Raw genomic sequence first — 10910 nt, 5'->3', positions numbered from 1 at the left:
GACAAGAGCCATGTCATCTCAATTAACTATCTCCAAGTATTCTACTAAAATCAAAATTTGAATTTCTCCTAATTTAATCAAGGGAAAATTAAATTAGGAATTTCTTGCAACGTTTTCAACTCTAATATCACATATAAAATAATGCATTTATATAAATTAAATCACTTGTAAAAATTTATTGTCACCAATTCATGATAAACATCAAAATATTTACTTCATGATGCATTTCAGGTTGCTAAAATTAAAAAAAATAGTAAAAATTATTTTTATTTTTATTAATTACAAAAAGAATTAATATACATGTTTGGGCAAATCCTTGATAACAACACAGTTCTCCAGAAACATTCATCAACAACAATATATAAACTGTGGAAATATACATGCTAAAATTAATATATAAGTTAAACATACATACATTCAAAAAAAACATATAACAAAATTCTTAACCATGGAGATTCACCCACTAGTTTAGTATAGAGATTCTCAATATGTAAACAGACTTTGTTACAATATCATGAGCCAATACCATGGTTTATCAATACCACATGCCCAAAAAACCATAACTCATTTAATATGACACTTGTTGATATGACATTTTTTTAATTAATCAATTTAATTAAAAGGGAAGAATAACATCCCCATTTTAGAGATAAATCTCAATCTTTAATTCATGAATATATAAAAATACTCTAAAATATTCCATAGAACTTAAATTCCAACCATCCACCTCATAATTATTGATAATTAAATGAAAATTTTAAAAATCATATTCTAATATATACACCTCAATTAACATCATTAAAAAAAACTTGTATATATAAATAAAATATTTTAAATTAAAAAACAAATAAATTACAAAGAATCCTCCATGTTTTATACACTTTTAAACTTATCTTAAAAAAAGCCTCATGTCTGGAAAACAAAACTTTTGAAAACAAAAAAAACAGATAAATTACAAGTTTCCCTCCCTGTTTACACACTTTTTCAACTTGTATTTGGAAAAGGATTAGTACAATGACATTACAAAACAAAATAATACAAATCCACCCTGTCCTATGAAAATCAGATTTTATGGACTGAACCAATGGTATCTTATATTGGAGCCATTATTGGAAATTTAGAAATTGAAAATCAGATTTTATGGACTGAACCAATGGTATCTTATATTGGAGCCATTATTGGAAATTTAGAAATTGAAAATCATATTTTATGGACTGAACCAATGGTATCTTAGATTGGAGCCATTATTGGCAATTTACAAATTGAAGACCGACGATTGATTTTATATCCATTGTGTTTTAGGTTAATGTTTATAACATTAATAAATGTATCTCGACTCCTTGTGGAAATGAAAAGCTGATCTTGATGAGCAGTTTGGTATCCTAGATTGGCGCCATTATTGGCAATTCAGAAATTTAAAACTGATGATTGATTTTATCTTCATTCTGTGTTTTAGGTTAAAATTCACAGCATTAATAACTGTATCTTAACTCCTTGTGGAAATGAAAGCTGATCTTGATGAGCAGTTAACCACTCTTCACGGTTTGAAATTTATACATTCGTAGTTTATTTTTACAGTTATGATCATAAAAGGATTTGCCCCGTCATAAAAGCAAGATTGGCATGGAGTGCACTGAAAGACATTGTACTGTCAATTGATACTAACGTGCAAATATAGAATTAGCCCACGTGTGAAGGGCAAGCAACCAGACGTTCTCAGCTGAGTGTTATCAGTTGGAGACCCCAGTTTCACTCCCCCGAGGTTGCAGTCTTCCACCTCCTGGGGCCAACTTTAAGTGAACCTGGGAGGGTTATAGTAGTGGCAACAAGAATTGAACCCTAGATAACGGGCAGATACCATGACTTTTTGTAATTGTCCTCTGTTTCCCAAAAAAATAAAAGGAATGAAAGAAAAATTAACATAGAATTGCTGTGAACAACACCTTGTTTGCAGTTTTATTATTGATTGAGTGAGAATACAAACATCATAAGCAGTAGATAAGGTTCTGAACATCAACTATACTTTAGCACATGCAAATGAAGATCAAACAAGCACAGAGGGTGCATCCTACTGCCAAATGCCTACTTCAAAATAGCCTTCCTCTGTAGCACAGGCTCTGAACATTCCCGAAGTGTTGAATCCTGCAGCAACGTCTCCATTACTGGACACAGCTATAAGGCCACCCTTACCATCTTCCAACCTCTTATTAATAACAAAATCAACAGATTCCTGAAGAGATAACCCTTTGTATTCCATAAGAGCAGCTACATCTCTACCCACAGTGGCTCGGATTATGGCTTCACCTTCACCTGTAGCTGAAACAGCACACAGCCCATTGGCATAAGTGCCTGCCCCTATTATTGGAGAGTCGCCAATTCTACCTGACATTTTGTTTATCAAACCCCCTGTTGAAGTTGCTGATGCACAATGTCCCTCACTGTCAACAACAACACAACCCACAGTTTCTGGCTCATATATGTTGATAGGTACTCCATTCATTTGAAACTCCGGTAACATTCCTTTTCTGCAAGCCATTTTATCCCCATTTTGCATACAACTTTCTAAAGGTGACAATTCTTTTTGAGACAGTTCTCCATTCTGAAAGATCTTGTCAAATGCTACTATTCCCTTTGCATGAATTTTCACTGTAGGCAATAACCCATTTTCATTTGGTTTTCCAACAGCATCGTCAGATTCTGGGAGACGGTAGTCAAACTGTGACAGAAGAATTCAAACGTGAGGATAGAATACTAGCATGCAAAAGTAATACCACAGTTGAGATCTAAATATCAACAAAAGAAAACAAAATTGACCAAGTAATGCAATTCCATTGCCAATACAATTTAGACATTTCAAAACATACGAAATTTGTTATATCCTATCGCAAAGTGTCTTGGATTACTTATCTACTCAAGATAGCTACATGATTCCAACCACAGATTTTAGAATCTAGTCAATTGCAACAGCCAACTATTATCATGATTCCAGCTTTCATTGAACATAGGATATAATGACAAGGTGTATGGCCCCAACTACGAGAATGGGGTATATATCACTTTTCAATGGTCAGACTGACAATAATTTCCTTTGATGTGAATTGATGTTTCCATGTGAGAAAAAGTTAACAGAAACATTCATGATCCATGCTCTCAGATAAGTCATTTTTCATTCAATCTCTAGATATATAGTAGTGAAAGCAATTGACTAGAAACGCCAAGAAGTATACTATAGAGAAAATGTGTGTCACAAGAAAGTATACATATTTTAAGCAAGTACCAAGATTGAAAGTGTTTTGCAACAATCTTCAAAAATTCTATAATGCCTTGTATGGACACTATTACAAACATATTGTTTTCGAAATTACTCAAAAATATTTCCTTTTTCAATGAGAAGCTCGGTGTTTTCTAGTAATTACCTACTTTTTTCTATTTCTCAAATATGCCATCACCACGAACAAAACTAAGATAAAATACTGTAGGTTATTCAATCTTTCTCACATTAGATACTAAAATCTGTAGTTTATTATCTGGAAAGTTGCGATGGCTATACAAATATCATGCCTAACATTGACATATCAAGATACCACGGAACAAACAATACGATGACCACTTGCAAAGAAAGATGCTCGATAGATGGAAAATATATGGTGTTGTATCTCAGAAGTCATGCGATCAAGCAATGTGTCACAGGGCAGACTTTTAGATCAAAATTTATTACTGACAGTGTTGCACTTTAATACCTTGCTCATGTCCTAGTGACCAAATAAAATATAATCAGGCAATGCATGTATCCCAAATGATTAAAACAAACACCAGAATTCCAAACCTGGAAATACTCAACACATTTGTTTGATTGAATAGGGTTATACTGAATTTTTCTTCATTTTAACGGAAGACCTGTTCTTTTAAGTAATGATCTTGTTTCCCTTTGACAGAGTACCTCCACAGAGGAAATGACATTCGAAATGTGACTAGATGCCCATCCAGATTTCTTTTAAAATAGTATATCTATGAATAGACAAAAGATATTGACTAGTTACTGTATTGCACTTTAACACCTTGACCATGTCCTGATAACCAAATGTATAAAACTAGAAACATGCTTCACACTACATGCTTCCCAAATTTCTGAAACGAACACCATAACTCCAAACCTAGAAATACACGATACATTTCTTTGATTGAATAGGGTTATTCTGAGGTTTTCTTCATTTTAATGGAAGACTTATTCTTCTCAGAAGAGGGCTAGTTTCCCTTTGACAAAGTATATCCACTAAGAACATGCCATTTCAAAATGTGACTAATATCCACTCAGGTTGCCTTCAAATGGCATCTTGAATAGACTGAAGATACATAGGCTTTCAATGTCAGTTAAAGCACAAAGCACTGACCCTTACGTTTGTTATTTGAAGGTAAATTCATATTTATGTTTAAGTAAAGTTGCAAAAGAATAATAAGCTCATAGTATCTGTAAGAAAAAACACCATTTAGTAAATGCCATTGGATAACAGCAACACCAAAAGACTATGCTTCAATGTCTATGGTGTTAACTGGTATGGAAACATGCTAAATAACTTTATCTGCTTGTAGAAATTTCATTTGAATATGAGAAGTCTGGTGTGAACTTTTAAGAGCTATTACATGCAAGTGCACACACAACAAATAAAGAGAGAGAGAGAGAGAGACCTGTATGCTGTTTACACTCTTTGCTTGCTCCAATCGCTCTTTATTTTCTGCAGTAATGAAATAGTTTGTGTCCACAATTTCAACTCCCTGTGGTTGTCACATGAAGGAAACACCATTGAAGATTAGCACTAAAAGATGCAAATAATATCGAAATCATAAGCTTAAGGTTCATGATTGGCATGATCCTGTTAATATTACAAGGAATTAAAAGACACACTCTGTTCTCCATGCTACTAATCTACTATTTTATTCAATTAGTACCTAAAACTAGAGTCTAGAACTGTTTATGATATTGTCACAAGTAAATGAAGGTAACAAATTCCATTTGAGAAAAGCTTGAACCTGTGCTCTGGCAAATTCTTCAGCCCCATTAAAAGCAAGGTAGACATGTGGAGACCTTTCCATGACAAGTCGAGCAAGGGAAATGGGATTTTTAACAGTAGAAAGACCAGAAACTGCTCCACATTTATTTCTGAAACCATCCATAATGCTTGCTTCCATTTCTACTGTGCCTTTTGCAGACAATGCTGAACCACGACCTGAATTGAAAACTGGGTTGGTCTCAAGCTCCCTTACCTGTAAATAGTAAATACCAATCCAAAAGATGTAATGATATCGATAATCATTGACATACTACAATTTTATCCACAGTTTATGAAGCATGTTAGTAAACCGCTGAAGTGCCAAAGTTGAAATTTAACCAAATAGCACAATATTGCAAAGCATTGGCATGGAAATGATCGGTTTGAGAAAACTAGCTTTGCCCGAGGGGTTCTCGAATCAAAACTCAAGAAAAATTAGATACATCTCTTTTACCTGTAAATCCCAATCCAAAAAAAGTAACGATATAGGTAACCATTGAAATACAACAATTACATACACAGTTTATAACCATGTTAGGAAACCGTTGAAGTGCCAAAGTTAAAATTTAACCAAATAGCACAATATTGCAAAGCATTGCCATGGAAATGATTGGTTTGAGAAACTAGCTTGCCCAAGGGGTTCTCAAATCAAAACTCAAGAAAATTTAGATAGATCTGTGTTGAAAAGGAAGCACTCTGGACTCTCATAAAGAATCTTAGGACTTAATAACCTTAAACAGGACTTGCAGGCCTTAAAGAGTATAGCGGGTGTAATCCCACCACAATTTGTGATGCAAAACGTTCAACTTGGAAACTTCCCAAGATACACAATTTCAGATGCTCACAATCAGATAGGCTACATACACATGGAAAAACTCGATGCATTCTGAAGGGCTGTTACGTGATTAAGGCAGATTACACTCAAACTGGCTACAAACAAAACCTGTTAATAGGATTTGTGGAAAAACCAATCATTTCAGAATAAATCTTCTTGACTCGAACAAATTCACCAAATAGTTGCAGAGAACAAAGAAAAAATCAAAATAAGAGAAGCTTGTTGAAGGTCCAAAGTCTATCTCTACTGAAGTGTTGAATGTGGTAAGGACATGAGAGTATGACTGCAGGTTGATTAGAGGAAGTCAAATGACACCTTTTGAAAAGCATTAAAGGTATTAAACCCTCTAGTTGCAGATTGGAAGAAGCATCCTGAAAAGTAAACAATGATCGTATGCCCACTATCAAAACATGCATCGACCTAGTCAATGTTCATTGTCTAATTAGCACAGAACATAAGCCATATATGGAATAAGGCTTGAAGTTAAGTATTTCTTAGTAATTCCTCCTGAGAAACAATTCACAAGAAAGTATGTTCTCAAGGAAAATGAACACAATGAGATGGAAACTAGAAAGATATGTTTGAATTGGAAATATTGGAGCAGAGGAAGTAAATTCAAAACTTAACATTAAAAAATAGCCCAAGTTCTTGCACTAGCTTACAAATGGTTGAAAATTTTTCCTCTACTCAAACCTCTAACAAAGGACAACAATATTTCAAAGCGTAAAAATGTATGTATTGATAGATTCTAACATCCTAATAACATTTCTCTCCATAGAAATTAATGGACATATTGACACAATAAATGAACTAAAGATGGTGAATGCTTTTGGATAAAAGTCCAGAAATATGAAACGATCCTAAGCAGGTAACAAGTAGTGGTCAGTGCTAGTGTCTAAAAGAAAAGCATGGAGCACCATTAGGATATAAATTCCGGCAATTCATTAAAAACAATTGAAATACAGATTTACTCAAAAATTGGATAGTCCAAAACTTCTACAGGTAATATTTAGGGAAGGCGAGCCATAGGCAGAATCGCCTACTTTTTCAAGAAAGTGACTCAGACATTAGAAATGCAAACACTTCAAGGGATTACCTAAATTCTTGACGTAAGGTTAGGTGAAACTATAGGACTATAGGATAAAATGCCAAAGATCTTCCACCCTATATAATCCTGTCAAAATTTCTTTATAAAAATATGTCAGTAAAGCCTTAAGTACATCAATATTCTAAGATGCTAAACTCGGATTTTAAGAAGGTAGCAAGAAATGACCCAGTGACAAAAAGGAAGTGTACTGCATATTTTTTTGACAGAGATCAGAGATCCAAAAGGAAAACAATGGAAACCATCAAAGCTTAAAGCTGATTTACTCAAAAGAGAAAAAAGTTTCTACAGCCAAAGATACATCAAAAAAAGACCATGAGAAAAAAGAACGAATTGCTAAAACCTAGGATACATTCATGAAGATAAAACATGATGTGAACCCTGCATTCACTCTTGCAAGTCCAAAAATGCAAAGGAAATGCTACATTTTCCCTGGGTCACCTTCTCCTTTTTGTCATGGCAGGTACTGTTAAAAAAATTCAAGCCCCTTCCATGGGACCATAGCCTTACAGACTGGTTACAACTTACATGAGGGTTTTCAGATGGTTGTCACTAGAAAAACTTAATTTAAAATCTTTTAATAAAGCCCTTTATAATTTCTGATGCTAACTGTTATGATCAGACTCCCATTAGCAGAGACAGGGAGTAACCAAAACAATTTGTTTCATGGGGAAAGGAACTGTTATAAACTTGCATGATGGAGTCATATTTAATAGCAGGCTGTTTAATGTAGGCAGAATTTGATTGTTCTGTGGCATACGTTACCAGAAACGGGAAATATTCCTAGAAATGATAAACAGGAAAGAACGAGAAGCAGGAAATGGAATGAAAAACAGGGCTAGAGAGTTGCAGGGGATAAGAAACATGAACTCACCACCTTCTCCTCCCAGGATAGATAATGCATATAAAATTATTATTAATGTAATATGTTGCAGGTAAGTTGAATACATGGGTACAAGTATCCGGTATGGCTAGAAGCTTTGTCCAAATTCGCAGGAAATTACTGGTTGGGAGTGGCAATAATATACATTAGAAAAAGAATTAAAATTATATAGGAGCTTAAAACACAAAAAGAATATAAACCTTGAAGAAACTGAAATAGAACAAAATTGATTAATTTCGTAACATCAACTATTTTAATCTCTTAAGCCTCTAGTGTTATGAAATTTAATCCTTTTAAGTGTCCATGTTATACATAAATTGGATTTGTCTGACTTGAAATCGACCCTTTACTAACTATGCATGACTCTACAGCCCTGGTATTTTTAGCAATGTGACCTACAACTGCATCCCATTGTATGAATCTGTAAATTGAATTTGCATATCTATAGATGTACAAAGCACCAACAATTTCATAAACCATGAGATTCAATCTTTTTCTAATTCCTTGTTCCAGCTCCATCTTTGCTATTGCTCCCAAGAGAAGTTAGTATTTGGGTGCCTTTGCATTTTTTGGATGGTAACCACTGCTTCCTTCTAAGTTCTCATTTAGATGAATTTGATTGTTTCTAGTTTCAACTCACATCAAACTTCCAAAGTCTTTGGTATCTTATTTTTGATGTTGTATATGATCCTAAAATGCTATATCAATCAATAGGAATAATGTGAGCTAGCTATAAAACGTTTGAGACATGAATTAGCATTGTTCAATATCATAGTACTGGTGTAGAAATACCCATGTTTATTCACTTGACGTACCCTGGCAGCTCATATTGAGAGTGAGCAGATATAAAGAGTTAAGACGTATGAACCTTCTCCATTTACATAACCTTGAAAAATTTTAAATGGCATGATTGATAGATTCGATTAATTATTTTATTGTTAGTGATTTTTTGGCATGAGAAGCAATGATCATTCAATTGGTTTTTGGCACATCTCTTATGATTTTAAACCCCACGTGGCCAGGAGCTTGTAGAAGCTGCCTGCTTATCATGGTCTGGAAGCTCCTAAACAGACAGGGAACTTCTACAAGCTCCCAAAAAAAGAAAGAGGCCAAGTGAGTTCCCAAAAAGCTCCCAACAACAGGCCATTTCATACACACTGGGTACAGCTTCCCCAACTCCCAGGAGCAGTATTCCGTGTAATCTCAAGACAGAAGGAAACGAGAACGGAAACATGCATGAGATGAGAAAAAGGTCTCCTGGTTGGGTTTCCGATTCCACGGCAGACCTCCAAAGCAATGGTGCGAACATTGACACCTAAAAAGCACGGAGTTATGTTTAAGTCTTGGGCTTTGCCAACACAAAATAAAAAATCAGCTTAGAGGCAGCTATCCATTGTTGTCAAGGGGCGTGCCGTGTTGCAACCCACTTGAGATGCATTTCTTTTTCAAAAAACATGAAACAACTAAGAAAGATTGGCAACCTGTTCACTAATTTAACAAAACTACCATGGTGATAGAGGCTACCACCAAACCAATCACGCCCTGTGATGCATGTACCATGTAGGACAATATTTTTCCAGGTCCTACAACCCAGTTATGAATACAAATGGAGAACATCAGGCGGAACAGATCCCGTGTATATTTCAATCAATCGGATTAACTTTCAAACACATGACAGCTGAACCTACTGCATCAATTGTACCGGAGCAACAACAAGAACAGATATGCATAATCCAACATGGCAAGCAAATGATGATATATAAAGGACTTATTTCTTATCAAAAACCTGCAAAATATGGCTAAAATCATACACACCAACACAAATTTATCTGTGTACTTTAAGAAAACCAAGCTTTCAAATGATTCAACCTGAAAAGCAGATAATGTGTTATAAAAATAAGGGCTTATCAATAATTATTCTATGTCAACAAGCCACAAAATATGGCTCCAGTCAGATACACACATAATCCAATCTGTATACTTCAAGAAAACTGACCCTTTCAGCACCCCAAAACACATCAAAATGCTTAAACACCACCCAGATAAACGAAACTTTCCATCACCTCAACATATAAAACTGCCTGAACAACACCCAAATAAGCTAATCTTTCCATCACCCAAAACATATAAAACAGCTTGAACACCACCCAAATAAGCCAATCTTTCCAACATCCAAAAATTTAAAACTGCTTGAACACCACCCAAATAAGCCAATCTTTCCACCACCCAAAACATATAAAACTGCTATGAAAACCAATCTTTCCACCACCCCAAAACATATAAAACTGCTTCAACACCATCCAAATAAACCTAGCTTTCCACATGCTTAAAACACCACTCACATTCAGAAAACAACTAGCTCTGTAATTCAATTCATTCAAACATCTCAACTGTCACTATCATGGTCATATAAGAAGCACTGAGACAAAACATTAATTGGATTTGGATTGCTCACCAGGAGCTCAACAACGTCAATGGCGGGAACAGAGGCCTTAAGAGCAGAGACTCCCAAATTAAGACAATGCAAGAGCAGGTCCTTGGCTTCCTGTTGGCGCTCCATTGGCAAGCATGGATCAACTCCTGCACCCCCATGCACAGCTATGGCCCACCCCATTTTGCTGAACTAGGGATCCTACTTTCTACTTTCTCTCTATGTGAGTGTTGATAAAGAGCAGAAAGCAGGATCTCCTGTCTGGCCACAGAACAACCACAAGCACAAATAAAGCTGTAAGGCAGCCTGCATAAAGGCAAGTGGATGGAACACTTATTTATAGAGATATTTTTGCCTACTCGGAATCCAATACTTCAATCTGCTCAATTGTAATTTGTGGTGGACAAAGACTGTGAGTGGGATCTAAGTCGGATTCCCCAATGGAAGATTCAAATCTTCGCACTGCCTATCACGTTATGTGCACTTTTTAAATTTGGGTTTTAGCTATTAGTTGCCTCAGATTTTCACGCATGATTTTGATTTTCGCCCACTTAGTTGCTTGAGCTTTCCACGTCTTCTGTGATAGCAATGTCAGAAATGGGACGTTT

At 35.2% G+C, this 10910-nt stretch overlaps 1 protein-coding gene across 1 annotated transcript; it reads right to left on the bottom strand.

Moving 5' to 3' along the window:
• Positions 1-1927: 1927 nt before the first annotated feature.
• LOC149197226 (putative isoaspartyl peptidase/L-asparaginase 2) lies at positions 1928-10628 on the bottom strand. Its single transcript, XM_089405776.1, has 4 exons — positions 10327-10628; positions 5029-5262; positions 4687-4773; positions 1928-2716 (listed from the first exon to the last, which is right to left on the bottom strand). The coding sequence occupies exons 1-4, from the start codon at positions 10483-10485 to the stop codon at positions 2069-2071; spliced, it is 1128 nt and encodes a 375-aa protein (XP_089261902.1). The 5' UTR covers positions 10486-10628; the 3' UTR covers positions 1928-2068.
• Between the last annotated feature and the right edge of the window lie 282 nt (positions 10629-10910).

The sequence above is a fragment of the Pinus tabuliformis genome, chromosome 2_2 (assembly GCF_031772625.1).
Source record: "Pinus tabuliformis cultivar Carrire ecotype Pingquan chromosome 2_2, CPIR1, whole genome shotgun sequence".
NCBI lineage: Eukaryota > Viridiplantae > Streptophyta > Pinopsida > Pinales > Pinaceae > Pinus > Pinus tabuliformis.
Note: the sequence above shows the minus strand (reverse complement) of the source record. Positions and strands in the feature narration are given on the sequence as shown.

Excerpts from the sequence above, each read along its gene's own strand:
- LOC149197226 (XM_089405776.1), bottom strand. The coding sequence starts at position 10,485 with ATGGGGTGGGCCATAGCTGTGCATGGGGGTGCAGGAGTTGATCCATGC. Across the intron at positions 4,774-5,028 it reads AAGAATTTGCCAGAGCACAG|GGAGTTGAAATTGTGGACAC; the intron begins GTTCAAGCTTTT and ends TGACAACCACAG. Across the intron at positions 2,717-4,686 it reads AGAGTGTAAACAGCATACAG|TTTGACTACCGTCTCCCAGA; the intron begins GTCTCTCTCTCT and ends CTTCTGTCACAG.